The 19,538-nt window shown below is 44.7% G+C and overlaps 1 protein-coding gene across 1 annotated transcript in view; it reads left to right on the top strand.

Moving 5' to 3' along the window:
- The window catches only part of LOC139268133 (zinc finger protein GLIS1), a 506,600-nt gene that overhangs the window by 390,980 nt on the left and 96,082 nt on the right, over nt 1-19,538 (top strand). Inside the window, exons 11-12 of the mRNA XM_070886160.1 lie at nt 14,549-14,690; nt 16,768-16,936. Of these exons, the coding sequence (XP_070742261.1) occupies nt 14,549-14,690; nt 16,768-16,936 (311 nt within the window). The remainder of the gene's footprint in view (nt 1-14,548; nt 14,691-16,767; nt 16,937-19,538) is intronic.

Genomic DNA, 19,538 nt, shown 5'->3' with positions numbered 1-19,538 from the left:
CTTCCCCAACATCGGGAACATTCTTCCTGCATCTAACCTGTTCAGTCCCGTCAGAATTTTATAAGTTTCTATGAGATCCCCCCTCATCCCTCTAAACTCCAGTGAATACAGGCCCAGTAGATCCAGTCTCTCCTCATATGTCAGCCCTGCCATCCCGGGAATCAGTCCGGTGAACCTTCGCTGCATGTCTGCAATAGCAAGAACGTCCTTCCTCAGATTAGGAGACCAAAACTGAACACAATATTCCAGGTAAGGTCTCACCCAGGCCCTATACAACTGCAGCTAGACTTCCCTGCTCCTATACTCAAATCCCCTAGCTATGAAGGTCAACATATCATTTGCCTTCTTCACCGCCTCCTCACAGCTCACACCGCCACCCAGCCCAGTGTCATCTGGAGACTTGGAGATATCACACTCAATTCCCTCATCCAAATCATTAACGTATATTGCAAATAGCTGGGGTTCCAGCACTGAGCCCTGCGGCACACCACTGGTCACTGCCTGCCATTCTGAAAAGGACCCGTTTATCCCGACTCTCTGCTTCCTGTCCGCCAACCAATTCTCTATCCACGTCAGTACATTATCCCCAATACCATGTGCTTTAATTTTGCACACCAATTTCTCATGTGGGACCTTGTCAAAAAGCCCCTTGAAAGTACGAATACACCACTTCCACTGGTTCTCCCCCATCCACTCTACTAGTTACATCCTCAAAAAATTCTTGTCATCCAGCACATCTACAGCTACCATTGAGAGCCTTCGTATCATGTTTGCTACTCATGGTTTGCCTGACATTGTTGTGAGCGACAACGGATCTTGCTTCACAAGTCTTGAGTTCCAACAGTTCCTGAAACTCAATGGCATCAGATATGTGAGATCAGCTCCATTGAAGCCTGTTTCTAATGGTCAAGCAGAGCGTGCCATTCAAATGATCAAGCAAAGTATTAAACATGTAACTCAGGGCTCACTGTAGAGACGATTGTCATGTATATTGCTCAGTTACAGGTCAAGACCTCATACGCTTACTGGGGTTCCTCCTGCTGAACTACTGATGAAGAGAAATCTCAAGACCAGGCTTTCTCTTGTACATCCTGATTTGAATGATTGTGTTGAAAACAGACGTCAAAGTCAGCAATGGTGTCATGATCGTGTTGCCGTGTCATGTGACATCTCGATCAACAATCCGTACTGAACTATGGTCAAGGTCCAAAGTGGATCGCCGGCACTGTTACAACCAAGGAGGGTAACAGAGTGTTTATTGTCGTGCTCAAGAATGGGCAAACATGCAGGAAACACCTTGACCAGGTGAAACTGCGGCACACGGATGAACTGGAACTGAGTGAGGAAGATGCAGTCAGTGACCAACCAACCATTGTTCACTCATCAGAGGACTCTGCTGACATTACTGACTCTGAACCTTCAGTCTCTGATGTGGTCATGATCATTCCCATCAGATCGGCTACTCAGCCCTCAGTCTCAACGGACTCAGGACGCTCGCCCAGAGCCAAAGTTGAACTGAGACGATCAACTCGTGAGAGGAAAGCCCCAGACCGTCTTAATTTGTAAAAAGACTGTTGTTAAGATTTTAAAAAGGGGATGTTGTTATGTATTAATGCTTGGGCGTCACCAAATACCAGAGGGCGCCGCGGTCAGAGGTCATCGGGCTGTAAGCATGTGGCATGTGTGCTTGGTCACCTGTATATAAGCTGGGTGTCTTTGTCACGCAAGCACCCTCGGGCTGGAATAAAGATGGATCAGGTTGCATCTGAGTGAGTTTACAGTAACTAGACTCTTGAGTCATTACACTTTCTTACCTCACTCGTTGTTCATTTGTGAACCTTGACAATGGGGGGGGCGGGGGGGGGACAGAGAATTGGCTAATGCACGTAGCGCAAAATGGGCTGCTGATTTGCTATCGGCCATTTTGCGCTTCTTGCTTTAACCAATTTCACCCCTAGGTGTTATTCAACTGTGAGTGCCATCACAGGTCTTGCCCTACATCAATCGTGCACTTTTTCCATCACGGGTCAGTGGACATTAATTGAGCAGGAAGCCTGGCAGACTTCCTTTTCCTATCACAACTGAAGCCAGTGTCAGCACTCTGGTTGAATTGAGCTAACTCAGTACAGCCCGGATCTCAATCTTGTGATCAAAAAGATTCATCTCCACAGAGTGTAGAGTTCCTGTCCACTGAACCATTGGGAATCTACACCCTGAGACCTTATTGCACTATAGTCAGAAAACATCCATTGTTTCACCAACAAAATCTGAAAATGACTAGCATGTCAATGGTACTGATATTAGACAGGCCATGGCAAAAGACAGATACAATGCCAAAGGACTTTAGATGAAGTACTTTAACAATGAGAAATATGTATGTATTGTTCTTGGGAAGTATTGGATTTTTCTTTTACCATGGATGAGTACGAGCCAGTAACCCATCAGATGTGTGCTAGTACAGTACTCCTGCAGATGAAATACAACAAATGTTATTGTCAGTAGCACTCTCAAACAAAGAATAATGTAGAAGAATACTACTGTTCAGATCACAAAGGATGATCTGTACAAATGAGGACCTTGTTATTTATTAGGCAACTCTGTGTGCCTGCTTGATTTTGAAGCATTCTAATAAATGGGCCACATGGCTGCCAGATAACTTAACTTGCTTTAACATACTGCACTACAGGTTGGCTATCAGAATTACACAGATTCAGGAAACTTAAAATTAAATGAAGGCAGCTGCTGCACAAACACAACATTGTCCAAGTACATTAATGAGCCTGAAACCACAAATGATCTGTAACTTCCATCTGATTCTGTAACTTCCATCTTATTCAGCACACCCACTCCTTTCTATAGGAAAATCATACAAACCAAACTGATGCATTTATTTTTGAGGATTTGTAATCCTTCAGTTTTCCTGCCACTCCATTTCTTTCATAATGCTCATAGCTACGACGAAGGTTGGGCAAGGTTCCTCCTCCTGTGTCATACTTGAGTCAGCCGCCAGGAGCCCCACAGGGTAATCTGGTGACACAACCCTTTCAGTCAAGGTTTCTGCAGATTCACCAACGATTTCCCAACTGAAAATGCAATCTGCTGGTAATTCCAAGAAATGGCTTTACGTTGTACAGAGAGAGAACACAAGTGCACATACAGGACATTGCTTTGGAAATTGGGACTCTCCCAGCATTCTCAGCTGTGACACTCAGACACTCCCAGCCATAGACCCTCGAACCCCTAGTATTTCAGGAAGGTTATTTGTGCCTTCTGTAGTGAAGACAGATCCAAAGTATTTGTTCAGTTGGTCTGCCATTTCCTTGTTCCCCATTATAAATTCACCTGATTTTGACTGCAAAGGACCTACGTTGGTCTGCACTAATCTTTTTCACTTCACATATCTATAGAAGCTTTTGCAGTCAGTTTTTATGTTCCCTGCAAGCTTCCTCTCATACTCTATTTTCCCCCTCCATGTCAGCTGTGGCTCAGTGGGTAGCACACTCACCTCTGCATCAGAAGGTTGTGGGTTCAAGTTCCACTCCAGGAACTTGAGCACATAATCTAGGCTGACACTCCAGTGCAGTGCTGAGGGAGTGCTGCACTGTCGGAGGTGCTGTCTTTTGGATGAGACGTTAAACTGAGGCCCCGCCTGCCCTCTCAAATGGACGTAAAAGATCCCATGACACTATTGGCCAGGACACCAGGGAGCTATTCCCGATGTCCTGGCCGATATTTAGCACTCAATCAGCATAACAAAAACAGATTATCTGGTCATTATAACATTGCTGTTTGTGGGAGCTTGCTGTGTGCAAATTGGCTGCCGCGTTTCCCGCATTACAACAGTGGCTACACTCCAAAAGTACTTCATTGGCTGTAAAGCACTTTGTGGTTGTGAAAGGCGCAATATAAATGTGTCTTTTTTCTTTATTCTTGGCAGTAGCGAAAATACTTGATTAAAATATACAGCCTATAAGTATAAGTATACAGCTGGCTATTGCTTTCTCTCAGTCATTAGTGAGAGCACGAGAAAAACTGCCTCATAACTGTATTGAAAACCTCCTTTTTGATTTTTTTTTCTGTCTTTCCTTACTGGTCTGAATCTGTGATTAATTTTGCCAAAACACAATTTAAGAACTATTTTTACAAGCTGCACTAAGAAAATTAAAAAAGAAATTGAATTCCTCTTAGATTGTAAATGGTTTTATATCAGTCATTATAGTTTAATGTTACAATTATATCCCCTGTTTTTTACTTATTTTAAATCTCAAATCCTTCCTGATTACATAAGCCTGTGTATAAAAAAGTGGAAATATTTGGCTTACTAATTGGGTACAACAATATGAAGAGTGCAATAGAACTATCTGTACATAGTGAAAGAGTTCAGAAGGTTGTAGATACCGATTTAGAATTACAATCCCATTGCACCACACAGTTCACATCATATGAAGTAGTTTTACTTTTATAGTCTAGTTTTTCAATAAAAGTAGTGAACATAAGGAAATATAGGGGCCGAAATTCAGCTCCCCAATAAGGCCTGTTACCACTAGTTTGCAGCGGCCATGTGGCGGAGTCGAGTGGCCGCCGATTTTGGGTTGAATGGCCCCCGCAAGCTAAATTCAGCTTGGGGGTTTTTCTAGAGGTCCCCACTTCCTCCCCGCTGCTACTGACCGGCCGTGAATGCGTCATCAGCGTGCGCACCGCCAGGACACTGATAATACAGGCCCTATTCTTTTTAAATCTCTACAATATTTTCCGATGAAAAAAATAACTAAAATGCCTTTCTATATTTCCCCACCTCCCGCAAAATTTAACGAGTAAAATCTTATTGTCGCCGAGTGGTGCCCCCGGCAGCTTTTTCTGTCTGTGCATCTTGTCTGCTCTCTCTCTGCCCTGGCTGTGCGGCGGCCATTAAAGGCAAGGGCCCAAAGCCGTAGTCGTCATTTTTTTTTTTTGCCGCCCGACTTTCATGTCGGCCGGGCTATTGTGTCCCCGGGTTCAGCCGGGCTACCAACAGGCAGCCTGGTACCCGCTGGCCTGACCGAAATCCTCCCTGGTGGCCCAGTGGCCGATCCTAAATAATCGCCGATTCTCTCCCCTTTAACCGAGGTGAGACACGTCGTGACGCAAACGCGCAATGGCGTCACCACTACTCCGCTGCTGAGTGACAATGGCGGAGAATCCGTCGCGCCTCCACTTCCGCCCCTCACTAGCACTTACCGCCGCACTTCCGCCCCCATTATGATGGACTTCCCGGCCGATTTTTAAAAAAAAAGACTGAGCTGAATTTTGCAAAAGAGGGACCGAAACGGCGGTAAAAACTCTTAAGCTAGGAGCCAGCTTTCCAGTAGGATTAAAATTCGGCCCCCTACTCTCTACAGTAGAAAAGTTAAAAGTATTTAAGGAAATGTTAATGAAACCATAACCCAAAAAGGATAAAGGACAACCAAGCCCAATATGGTTAATCAGAAAGATAAAGTGTAGAATTATGGATAAGCAGAAGATTTTCAAAACACCAAGGGCCCGAGTTTGATGAAACCCAAGTTCCACCCAAGTACCATCCAAAGGACCGCTACAATCCTGATGGTACTTTGGGCGGAAGTTTTGTGAAAAAATGTGGGAAAAACCACCCGGCGGCAAAAATGGGCCTTGCATGCTGATTCTGGGCAGCAGTGGGCGGTAGGTCCCATTCTGGGCAGTAAATGTAATCCTCAGCAAAGTAACACCGAGGATAGAGTCGGGCCCAGAGAGTTGGGGGGTGGGGGGGGGCGGGGGCGGGTAACGGGAAAAATAAAACATTTTCAAAACACAAAAAAAAACTACCAGAAATCCTTCAGAGGATCCCATCCACCTAAATCCTTGCAAAAGAAATAAAAGTGCACTAACCTTTTTTTGCAGGTCTTCATACTTACAGTTCAGGTAAGACCTGCCTCCACGTGGCGGTCTCTTCTGCTGCTGGAGCGGAGGACCGCCCGGACCAAACTGGGAACTCAGCGGGCGGGAGGACTTTTGTGGGTGTTACACGCTGGCGCATGCCAGCGGATGGTCCCCAGAGGTCCTCTCTCCCCGCCGGTGTGAGAACTTCACCAAACTCGCTCGGTGGGGAGAGTGCCCAGAAAACATCAAGACCACCGAGAAAACTTGGCGGCAGCCAGCAGTAAGTTGACCAAACTCGGACCCTAAGGAATTTATTAGACAGCCGCATTGGGTAAATGATAAAAACAAGGAAAAGCTTGTGAAAAAGAGCTGCAGTGAACAAAAGATTACTCGAGTAACACACAATTTTTCAAATACGTACACAGTAAACAAATTGTTAGATTATATTGGTACACTTAAAACATAAAATGAAGCAGGAACCTGAGAACAAAGAAGTGGCAGACTTATTAAATAGTTACTTGTATTTGTCTTTATTCAGGAACTTGTGACCATGGTACATTTTGATTTTTCCGGTGGCAATTTTGAGGCCCAGACTTCATATGAAGCCGGATTCAAAAGGATGCTAAACAGGTGTCTTGAGGCAGCACGCTGGTCTTGGGCCACAAGAATATCACCCCCCCAGCACTTTCCTAAAATAGAAATGGGGGTCGTATGTTCGTTATAGGAACCCGATTTGCATTTTAAATGAGTCTACCACCTGACTCAGGGAGCAGCTTCAGCTGCCCAACAGTAGGCCCGGGAGAGGATTGCCACAGCCACAGTATGGCAGGAATAGAGTTGTAAGTCCTTCCCTACTGTTTTCGGGGCGCTACCACCCCATTTCCCTCAACCAGGAGGCCTCAAAATTCAGCCCCATGAGTCGTAAAAGAAATGGGGACTTAAATTAACATTTCTGTAAGTTTGCAAAATTTACGAGAATTCCTAAGGATTAGAAAGTGGCTAATATAATTCCATTATATATTTTTATAATCCGGAAACATACCTGGAAACTTATAGACCAACAGTTGTAACTTTCTTGAATTGATTTTGAGAGATGTAATGGATGCACTTCTGTAAAAGCACAACTAGTCTAAGTGCCATCAGCTTGTTTTCAGGGCAGGAAAGTCAGCCCCAAAATTGCTTGTATCACAATCCTGATGGTGACCTCCCATGCTGCTTTGCCATTGGATGGGAAAATGGAGGTCACCTCATCAGTATGGAGCTGGGTGGCGCAATCACCACATTGGGCTCATCTCCAGTGGCCACCTGCCCATGGGAGCATGGGAGAATTCCCCTAGCCTCGTCCATGGTTTTATCGACCACCAAGACCTCCAGGCAGGCATCAGAGAATATGGGGGCAACCATTGTGGCTCATTGTTGAAATTCTCCACTTTCCAGCAGTATTTCGGACCAATCTGGCAGCAGTGAATGCAATCTCTTTTTATGAGCTGCATTCATGCTTTAAATGGACCCCAGGAAGCCCACCAGAAATCCCGCCCGGAAAGTTGACGGACTCCCTATTTTTGTGGGTCCAGTGCAAAGTTGATGGACTCCCTACAATTGTGTGGACTGCCCGTTAATCAAATGTAAATGATGCCCATGAGTTGTAATACCCCAGGCCTCAAATTGATGACACTGGGCGCATTTGGTGCTCTCCCTGCAATGTCCACTCCAGCCAGCCCAAAACCCATTCCAGTTTTCCCCCATTGTTAGTGTAACATGTTGGTCAGACCCCTATCTTGACTACTGTGATGATACTTGCACTTACATAACGGCGCACAAAATGAAAATGTCTCATAGTGCTTTGCACAGTGAATTACTTTTAGAGGGTGGTGATGTAATGTAGGTAATGTAGCAGCCATTCTGGCCTAGCATCCCACAAGCAGTATTGAGATCAATGACCAGTTAATCTGTGTTTTTGTGAACCAAAACACTGAGAGAACTTCCTGCTCTTCTTCCAATAGTGTCACAAGATCTTTAGCAAAAATTAGGAAGTGAACAGGCAGACAGGACCTCAGTGGAAATTTTTGTCTGAAAAATGGCATTTTTGATAATGCCCTCCCTCAGTTTTGCACTGGCCCCACAAAAAACGTATCTTTTCTGAGCAGCTTCTAATGGTCCCTTTAAACTCCGCTGGTTAGGATGTTCAATAACTGGAAAAACATTAAACGAACATGCACTTCGCATACTTCATCCATTTCTCCATGAAAATTACATTTGGGATCCAGCAACCTGTCAAGGACCCCAATTTGCATATTTAAGCAGCCTCCTGTGGGGGGAGGGAAGTGAAGAGTGGATAACGTAGAAAGGCCTGCCTGAAAATTAAATAAGTTTCAATAGTCCCCACCAGATTTTCTTTTGCCTGTCACTCATTTTTCAGGCAAGAAATGGATAGCCAGCAGTTGAAACTCCTCCCCTCCAGAGATAATCTAATTGAAGTTTTCATGAATATGAAAGATTTTAACAAAATTGACCCAAGCAAATTTTTCACTATGGCAAGCACCATGAGACACAAGTTAAAAATTAGGAAGTGAAAAATAAGGGAATCAGGTAGAATGTTTTCATCCAAATGATAATAGACTTATGGAGTAAATTACCAAGGAGTGTGTCATGTATGTAACCACAATGTAACACCACTGTATTACTGTATACACTCAACCTAGATGCACATCTTGACCACTAGGGGTGAACTTGTGGGAGACACTCCTTACCTGATCACACAGGTATAAAAAGGGAGGTCCCACGCAGGGTCATCGTCTTTGGAGTCCTGTGAATAAAGAGTTAAGGTCACAGAGTGACCTTGTCCCCAGAATGTGCCTCATGTGGTTTCATATTGTAGAGTAAGGACTTTACATTGGCGACGAGAAACGGGAATTCACGATCCACGAGAATGGCCATCGGTAGCACAGAGGAACGGTACTGTGTTGGGGAAGACTGGGACGATTTTGTCGAGAGACTACAGCAAAGCTTCGTTATGAAAGAATGGCTGGGGGATGCAGCGGCCGACAAGCGAAGGGCTCATCTCTTGACCAGCTGCGGACCAAAGACGCACGCGCTCATGAAGGACTTACTAGTACCCGAAAAGCCGGCGGACAAAACCTTTGAAGAACTTAGCAAATTGATCGGGGAGCACCTCAAGCCGGCAAGTAGCATACATATGGCCCGACACAGATTCTACACCCACCGACCTCATGAAGGACAGAGCATACCGGACTTCGTAACAGATCTCCGGCGTTTGGCCAGCCTCTGTAAGTTCAAAGGCGCCTGCAGTGGGGAGATGTTACGGGACCTCTTTATCGAGGGCATCGGTCATGCGGGAATTTTCCGCAAATTAAGTGAGACCAAGGATTTGACCTTGGAAGCGGCGGCGTTGATAGCTCAAACTTTAATGGCGGGGAGGAAGAGACGAAAATAATATACACGCGCAATTCTGCCTCTAATGCGGCGATGGATCAGGGAGTCAACATCATCAATGCGACTCAGAGCCCTGCAGGCAGGCAGGGGCAGTCCGACACTCCCCAGGCAGCAATAGACCCCATAGCAGGACTTCAACAGAGACAATGGCAGGCTGAACGGATATTCACACCATCACAGTGGACAATGCGGCCCGGGATGGGGCCATTGACACCCACTAATAGGGTACTTAAGAGCAGTCAAAGGGACAGTCAGCGCGGAGTGCCTGGCCATAGTCCCTTTGTTCCCAACAATGGAAACTTTAACTCATGCTGGAGGTGTGGGGGAAAACACTCAGCTAGATCTTGCAGATTTCAACAGTTTGTCTGCAGGAACTGCAATCTCAGTGGCCACTTAGCTCGAATGTGCAGCAAGTCTGCAACCAGACTATTATATGAGAGGCGGATGGACCAGAAGAGGGTTCTTTGAGGCAGGATGACTTTTGGGGCAAATCGATGGACGCTGAGATTCAGCGGGTCCATGTGGTGAATATTCACAGTTCATACACCAAAACGTCACCAATGATGATGAGGGTTTTATTAAATGGTATCCCCGTATGCATGGAGCTGGACACTGGGGCCAGCCAGTCACTCATGGGCGTTCAGCAATTTGAGAAGCTATGGCCACTTAAAATCAGTAGACCAAATTAGCACGTATTGAGACACAATTACGGACTTACACTAAAGAAATCATTCCGGTGCTAGGCAGTGCAATGTTGGCTGTCACACACAATGGGTTAGTGAATCGGCTGCCACTCTGGATTGTCCCGGGCAATGGTCCCACACTGTTGGGGAGGAGCTGGTTAGCCGAGATGAACTGGAAATGGGGGGATGTTCACGCAATGTCAGCTGTGGAGCGAAGTTCGTGCTCACAAGTCCTGCAACAATTTGATTCACTATTCCAACCTGGCGTCGGGACTTTCAAAGGCACTAAAGCAGTGATACACTTCACCCCGGACGCCAGGCCAGTGCACCACAAAGCCAGAGTGATGCCGTATGTGATGCGGGAAAAGATCGAGAGCGAATTGGACGGCTGTTGAGAGAGGGCATCATCTCGCCTGTTGAATTCAGCGACTGGGCGAGCCCCATCATTCCCGTCCTAAAAGCGGATGGCTCTGTCAGGATCTGTGGCGACTACAAGGCCACCATCTATCGGGTGTCCCTACAAGTTCAATACCCGGTCCCGAGAGCGGAGGACCTCTTCGCCACGCTGGCAGGCGGCAAGCTGTTCACCAAGTTGGACCTCACTTCAGCCTATATGACCCAGGAACTGGCCGACGAATCTAAAGTACTGACCACCATCACCACGCACAAGGGACTGTTCGTTTGTAACATTCGATCAGCGGCCACGATTTTTCAATGAAACATGGAAAGCCTGCTTAAATCCATTCCTGGAACGATCGTATTCCAGGACGACATCCTCATCACGGGTCGAGACACCGAGGAACACCTCCACAACCTGGAGGAGGTACTACGCTGACTGGACCGGGTAGGCCTGCGACTCAAGAAGTCTAAATGTGTGTTCTTAGCTCCTGAGGTTGAGTTTCTGAGCAGGAGGGTTGCTGCAGATGGAATTCGGCCCACCGAATCCAAAACAGAGGCGATTTGACGAGCACCCAGGCCCTGCAACACATCGGAGTTACGTTCATTCCTGGGACTGTTCTGGAACTTTCTGCCAAACTTGAGCACGTTGTTGGAACCACTACACGTGCTCCTGTGTAAGGGTTGCGATTGGTTGTGGGGGGGACTGTCAGGAATGGGCTTTTAATCGGGCGCGAAACCTACTTTGTTCAAACAAGTTGATGGCCCTGTACGATCCCTGTAAAAAATTGGTTCTGACATGTGATGCATCGTCCTATGGGGTTGGGTGCGTGTTGCAGCAGGGCAATGCTGAGGGTCAACTACAACCTCCAGGTCGCGCTCTCAAGCAGAACGGGGATATGGGATGGTCGAGAAGGAAGCGCTTGCATGTGTCTATGGTGTAAAAAAAATGCATCAGTACCTTTTTGGTAGGAAGTTTGAATTAGAGACGGACCACAAGCCATTAACATCCCTGTTGTCAGACAGCAAGGCTATCAATGCCAATGCATCAGCTCGCATACAGCGATGGGCTCTCATGCTGGCTGCTTATGACTACTCCATCCGGCACCGGCCTGGCACTGTAAATTGCGCTGACGCGCTCAGCAGGCTTCCACTGGCCACCACTGAGGGGGCAGCGGAACAAAGCGGCGAGATGGTCATGGCTGTCGATGCCTTTGGACAGCGCAGGCTCCCCCATCACAGCCCACCAGATCAAAATCTGGACAAACATAGATCCCCTCCTATCCCTGATTAAGAAATGTGTCCTGACTGGGGATTGGGCGCCCGCACACGGAGCATGCCCTGAGGAGGTCAGACCGTTCCACAGACGGATGGATGAGCTCTCCATCCAAGCCGACTGCCTACTATGGGGCAGCCGGGTAGTTGTGCCCCAGAAGGGCAGGGAGGCATTCATCAGGGAACTCCACAGCGAGCACCCAGGCATTGTGCTGATGAAGGCCATTGCCCGGTCACACGTCTGGTGGCCTGGAATTGATTCAGACCTGGAACACTGTGTTCGCAGCTACATGACGTGTGCCCAGCTGGGTAATGCCCCCAGGGAGGCCCCGCTCAGCCCGTGGCCCTGGCCCACCAGGCCATGGTCATGCATTCATGTTGACTACGCGAGCCCGTTCATGGGTAAGATGTTCATTATTGTGGTAGATGCGTACTCGAAATGGATCGAGTGCATCATTCTAAATTCATGCACGTCATCCACCACCGTGGAAAGCCTACGTGCGATCTTTGCAACCCATGGCTTGCCGGACATCCTGGTTAGTGATAATGGCCCATGTTTCACAAGCTACGAATTCCGAGAGTTTATATCGGCCAATGGCTTCAACCATGTCAGGACTGCGCCGTTCAAGCCGGCCTCCAATGGCCAGGCAGAACGTGCAGTCCAAATCATTAAGCAAGGTATGCTCAGGATTCAAGGACCTCCTTACAATGCCGCCTATCGCGTCTCCTGCTGGCCTATAGATCCCGACCACACTCGCTCACGGGCGTCCCGCCCGCAGAGCTACTAATGAAACGGACACTCAAAACTCGGTTGTCCTGCATTCACCCAGTCCTGACCAACATAGTTGAGGGCAAGCGCAAGTCACAAAACGAGTACCATAACCGTAATGCGAGGGGGAGATGTATAGAAATAAATGATCCTGTCTTCGTCCTCAATCACGCCATGGGGCCCAAATGGCTTGAGGGCACTGTAATTGACAAAGAGGGGAATAGGGTCATCGTGGTAAAACTCAACAATGGTCAGATATGCCGTAAGCATCTGGACCAAGTAAAAAAAAGGTTCAGCATCGACACGGAGGAACCTGAAGAAGACCATGAGATGGAGCTCACAACACCGCCAGTGAATGAGCAACAAGAGCAATCAGAAGAATGCACAGTCCCTGCGGTCAGCCCGGACAGGCCGGAATCACCACAGGTGACAGACACTCACGTCAGTGTCCAACAACCAGAGCCCCAACTGCGGCGCTCCACGAGGGAACGTAGACCACCTGAAAGACTAAACCTATGATTCCAATAAGACTTTGGGGGGCAGGGGGGAGGTGATGTCATGTATGTAACCACAATGTAACACCACTGTATTACTGTATACACTCAATTTAGATGCACACCTTGACCACTAGGTGTGAACTTGTGGGAGACACTCCTTACCTAATCACACATGTATAAAAAGGGAGGTCCCATGCAGGGTCATCGTCTTTGGAGTCCTGTGAATAAAGAGTTAAGGTCACAGAGTGACCTTGTCCCCAGAATGCACCTCGTGTGGTTTCATACTGTAGAGTAAGGACTTTACAGAGTGGACAGTATAAATAGGCTCAAAAGACAACCTATGTTTCTGAAGAGAAACAGATGGAGGGATATAGTTAGAAATAAGATAGATGGGGTCGATTTCTGAAAGGTGGAAGAGCTGTTGGCCTACTGGCTTTTCCTTGTTATTCAGATGTTCTTACAACATCCACACATTTACATTTTCCAGCAGGATTGATTGGATTGCAATCAGGAGCAGGAACTGTGAGCGATAGGGGTTTGACTGTGCTCTTGCCCCCCCATCTTAACTTACCTCAGAATAGGCACAAAGAGGGCCACCCACTCATGGCAGGTGGAGGCCTACTTTACTCTTATTTGTAGCTGTGTTCGGGCACTGAACATGAATATCTGAAATCTGCAAACATGACGCTCAGAGACTGCAAGAAAAGCTTTTCCATATCTCATCCAATTCTCCAGCTGACTAATAGCTTTGAACTTGGCTTTTGCTCCCAAACACATATGAAAGCTGCTATGTAATTCCAGTATACAGGAACGATTTCTTCTGTGCACAAATGTGTAGTGACATTGTAAACACATTTTTTTAATGTTTATGATGCAATTTACAACTTTTACAAATTAGCACTTGCAGTACAGAGCTCTGCAGAGTACATACTGTAATGCAGGTTTGGACGTCTGTGTACTTCACACAACTATTAATTATAATGCACTGAAATGCATGCATTGACCTCCATGCCTGAATTCTTGACAGAAACTCTCACTTTGCAAAGCTCTGTGCTAAAGTCCAACCCATAGCATACAGAGAATATTCCCCACAAGTTCTCTAAAAGGAAGGGAAATTGGAATTTGTGGTAAAAGATTTGTCAGAATTCTTTTCCACTGTTTATACCGTGTAAACATTGGTGCAGGAAGAGGCAATGAAATGTAAAGTGTTGTGGGTTTTTGTGTTGTAGGATTAACGCAATGGTAGTATTCTCCTGACGATTTGTCTCCGTATAACACCCTGCCACTATGGTAGATCACTAAATGACAGTGAAAATAATCAACATTACAGCTCCCCCAGGTGGCTCGCCTGCAATCAGCTAAGAACAGATCAAAACTGGAATCTTCCTGGTTTCTATAGCACAGTTCACTTTGCAATGCATTTACCCATTTAACCATTGGAGAAGCAGAGTGACTAATTCTAATTGAGTTGTTATGTTCCCACAGTCAATTCATTGTTTGATGACAGCTCCTGTAAATATTTAGACTATATGATAATGTGCAACAGTAACATCTTACATTTGTTGATTGGAGTCTTTTCTACTTTTCCTTTTTATTTGAAGCTGCGTTCGGGCACTGAACTTGAACAGGATATGATGAACGATTGCCTGACTATTCAGTCTCTTCAGCCAGTGGCTTCACCGTGCAATGTAACAAGCAACACAATAGGAAGAACTTTGCCAGTTAACCATGAGATATATCCAGGTATGTTTTAAATATTTCAAAATAAAATTGTCTAGCTCACAAAAATTAGCCTCATGCACAAACAAACTAGATTATAAAGACTACCACAGTGCTTTTGTCTAAATTGAGAAACCTAGGTGAAGTGTGTCCTTTCAACCACTATATCCTTCCTTTTGGAACTCACTCCCTAATTTCTCTACCTTCCCACCTCCCTCTCTAGTTTCAAGAATGATCTCAAAATCCTTTCTTTTGACTGCCTTTACCCACCCTCTCCTCATCTTAACTTTTTGCCTTTTTCCTTGGTATCTGCTAGCTTCCCTTCTTCGAGATGTTTTTCTGTGCACAATTGTTATTGATTGCAGATGTAGGATATCATCAAGGTTAAAAAGAAAAGATAAGTCAGAAAGTTGTAATTAAGCGACACCAAGCTTGAGTTTTTAAAGCCTGTAGATTGTGGGAAGAAAGAAGACAGAAGGGGGGCAAGGAGTTTCACAGTTTGAGCTCCTGAGAACGACTAGTCAACGCACTTTATCAACTGAGTGGTTAGAAAGCCCAAATTGGACATCTATAATAATCTGGAAATGCGCAGGAATGCCGCTAATAGAACAATAAAAAAATAAATAAATACTGATTACAAAAATGTCACCCTGCATGAGAAACATCAGAATATTTCAGAATAATATATCTCTATATTGCGCAGTGGAAGAAAGAGCAAGAGGCAAAAGTGTGATTGTAATGGAGTGTGTTTACACTCTTGTAGATTGTAGCACTATGCGCAATGCAAATTCAAAATTTTCAAACAGTTTACTGTAAGAGTTTACCCAGATCTCCCCTCTCCAGCTAATGTGGTTTCTTTTTGGTGCCAGTATGTCTCCGATGCACTTTCTGGACCCCACTTTACTTGCTTTCCAAACTTGGCAGATACCATGGTGATAATCACAGGCATAAAGTTAGCCAATTTTTTTTTACAAATGGGGCCAAACAGTGAACCATTTATAATCTTGATTGATGATCCAAGTGTATTACAGTGATGTTAAATACTTACACATATAGAAATATTCTCAAGGTTGTGTAACACAGAGTCAAAAAATATTAGCAAGAGTTTCAACACTTACTAACAGATGTTATCCCTTTGGATGAGTCAACAGAAATTGATCCTGGTATTTACAATAATAAAGCAGCTAATTGTATATTAAGCTAAAGGTGAAGGAAGGTCTGGGAGAATACTTTTTCTTGAAAGTACTCCCCATTGTCTGTTTGAAAAAAAACTTGATTATAAAAAGAGTGTCAAATATCTTAATGGAGAAGATAATCTTTATGTGAGATCTCCCTGCTGGTAGACCACAATGGTAATGTCAACCAAAACTACTTCTTTAATTGCAACTGAGTTCAGAGCAGGTCACCCCAGGAAAGCAAATTGCTGCTCGGTACATTGCATATTGTACCGGTGGCATGTTTTCCCAGGATCGGGATCTGGATTGGCTTCTAGATTGCTCTGAAGTGTGGCCCTTATTAAAATCAGTGAAGCCATACCAAAATGCACAGTCCTCCCCCTCGTCAATGACATCTTGGAGTGGCCCGACATAGTCTTGAAAGGAGTGTAAAATTTGATGTTAAATATATTTATATTGCTGACAGTCAGATGAAACATTTATTTTATAAAGGCAGGAGCATTATGCCATGTAATGTGCAATGTATTATTCTACTGCTAAGAAGGAGCTGGGTTTAAGTTAAATTGTCCATTTAAGGCCCAAGTCTAATTTCTGTAAATTCTCAGACCAAGTAGAAGCTAATTGCTTTCTTTTTTTTTAATACATTTTTAAAGATGCAAGGAGCTCATTTGTATTCTTCAAAACAAAAGATACTCCCTGTAGGCTTTCCTTTGAGATCATAACATGATAATTGGGCCATTGTACATTTAGGGGTAATTTTAACATAACCCACCAGTCTGGAAACTGACAGGATCAGATTACACCCCTGATTTTACTTTCCACAATAGTTAAAATGACTCTCTGTGTCATTTGTGAAGAAACAAAAGTCAAAATATTTCTTATTTTCATTTGACGAACTGATACATGTCTTTTTTTTGTTCATTTAGGGATGTACAGTTGCTCTCCCACCAGTCACAGCGGGCCAGTGGCACCTGTTTTGTCATCTCCGCATCTTACCCGAAGTTCATCCTCTGATCGCCATTCCATTGAAGGGGACTTACACAGCCCACATGGTCATCTTGCACAACTGCCTACGGTGGAAGACCCGAGACAAGGGTAAGATTTACAGAATGCCTGCTAGATTCAAGAAATACCACAGTGAGCTGGACTGCAATCATGGCTGTTGAATGTATAAATAAATAAAGAGTTCACTCTCTACCCTAATAACTCAAGGGATAAATGGCCTGACCAGTGTGGTACCAACAATACAAACCAGCAAGATACCAACTTCGATCCATGGTCAGTATTGTTGGTAGATATGAGCTTCGGGAGTAGGGATACTGCAACTAAGGTGCAAAAAAGAATCAGCCAATGTTCCAGCTCCTGATGGCTTTCTAGTGACAACTGCTGGAAAGCGTGTTGCCTGTGTGTGGAGGTCCTGCTGTGATGTCCTTCCCTCCCATGGTAAATCAATCCGTTAGTAACAAGCAATCGGGGGGGGGGGAGGGTGGATAATTAAAATGCTTCGGTGATTTACATGCTGATTTCCCATCTGGATCGTGATGATCTTGATTTTAACCTATTCTTCTGAACAGGTGGCAAAGACATCTGCCGGAAACATAATCCTTCACTAAACAGATTGAGGTCCAATGACTGTGATCTGCCAGTCAGCCAATAGATAAAATCTATCCCATAATGTTAATTTCAATGGCATTCCATAGGTACTTATCCCAAAAGTATGTAACCCAATAGATAAAACAATAAAACTTAACTCCTAATTTTTTTATTTTACACTGTGTTCCCTGCCATTTAAATACTTCACCGTAGTCATCAATTTGCCTGGATCAGTCTTCTCAAAACTAGTTACCTCTCTTTTTCAAAGAAAACAACCTAACTCGCAATCGTTTCTCATAACTTTGATCTCTGATCCTTTGGATCATCTTGGATACTTAGCTCTGTACCTTCTCAGGGATAATAATAACCTTTCTGTGATTAGCTTACTAGAGTAGTATGTAGTCCTTCATATTGAGTCTAACATATCACTTATACAACAATATTTTTACCTCTTTGATTTGTACTCTACCTCTTTGCTAATGCAACCCAGAACCTTATTTGCTTTTTTCACTGGAGCTGCTCTAAACTTTCTTTATCCTCCTAAATTCCCCTGTGTTGTCTTGCTCCTTTATTGCATCTTCGCAGTGTTGAAATGAAGACTCAATGCACCATCTCCGAAATCATCTCACTCTTTTCTAAGATCAAAATTATAGAGCTCGGATCAGAAATCTCTTATTTCAAACCATAAAAGACTTTTCATAGGAGCTTGTTCTGGTCTGTAGTATGTTCACTTTCAGTTGGTTACTGCATGGTTAGAAGCAATTAACCCAAATGGAATCCACAGTTTATCTAGACCTGAACTACCAAAACCTATGTCTCATAGCTTTGTAAATAGAATAACATCAGTTTCTTTTCTCTGATGTCTCTGTTATATTGGAAGAAACTTTGCATGGCAATGGTAAAGATATGGGGCCCGAAATTCAGTACCGCTGGAAAGCTGGCGCTCCCCCCATCTTTTTGGGGCTATTAGCGCCGAAAAATCTTCATGGCTGGGCCACCCCATATTCAGCTCCAAAAGTAACAAATGGGTTCCAGCACTAATGAACCCTTCCAAAGTGGATTTTTCAGCGGTGTGACTGTCTTAATTTGAGCATTATCACCACTGAGAAATTCAGCATAAAGGTAAGGATTTCTAACATAAGAACATAAGAAATAGGAGCAGGAGTAGGCCATACGGCCCCTCGAGCCTGCTCCGCCATTTAATAAGATCATGGCTGATCTGATCATGGACTCAGCTCCACTTCGCCGCCGCTCCCCATAATCCCTTATCCACTTATCGTTTAAGAAACTGTCTATTTCTATCTTAAATTTATTCAATGTCCCAGCTTCCACAGCTCTCTGAGGCAGCGAATTCCACAGATTTACACCACCCCTCCGAGAGAAGAAATTTCTCCTCATCTCTGTTTTAAATGGGCGGCCTCTTATTCTAAGATCATGCCTTCTAGTTCTAGTCTCCCCCATCAGTGGAAACATCCTCTTTGCATCCACCTTGTCAAGCCCCCTCATAATCTTATACATTTCGATAAGATCACCTCTCATTCTTCTGAATTCCAATGAGTAGAGGCCCAACCTACTTAACCTTTCCTCATAAGTCAACCCCCTCATCCCCGGAATCAACTCAGTGAACCTTCTCTGAACTGCCTCCAAAGCAAGTATATCCTTTCGTAAATATGGAAACAAAACTGCACGTAGTATTCCAGGTGTAGCCTCACCAATACCTTATATAGCTGTAGCAAGACTTCCCTGCTTTTATACTCCAACCCCTTTGCAATAAAGGCCAAGATACCATTGGCCTTCCTGATCACTTGCTGTACCTGCATACTATCCTTTTGTGTTTCATGCACAAGTACCCCCAGGACCCAGTGTACTGTGGCACTTTGCAATCTTTCTCCATTTAAATAATAACTTGCTCTTTGATTTTTTTTGCCAAAGTGCATGACCTCATGCTTTCCAACATTATACTCCATCTGCCAAATTTTTGCCCACTCAATTAGCTTGTCTATGCAGATTTTTTGTGTCCTCCTCACACATTGCTTTTCCTCCCATCTTTGTATCATCAGCAAACTTGGCTACGTTACACTCAGTCCCTTCTTCCAAGTCGTTT

Source organism: Pristiophorus japonicus, chromosome 8, assembly GCF_044704955.1.
Source record: "Pristiophorus japonicus isolate sPriJap1 chromosome 8, sPriJap1.hap1, whole genome shotgun sequence".
Lineage (NCBI taxonomy): Eukaryota > Metazoa > Chordata > Chondrichthyes > Pristiophoridae > Pristiophorus > Pristiophorus japonicus.
The sequence above is the reverse complement of the archived record's forward strand: the minus strand, read 5'-3'. Positions and strand labels throughout refer to the sequence as shown.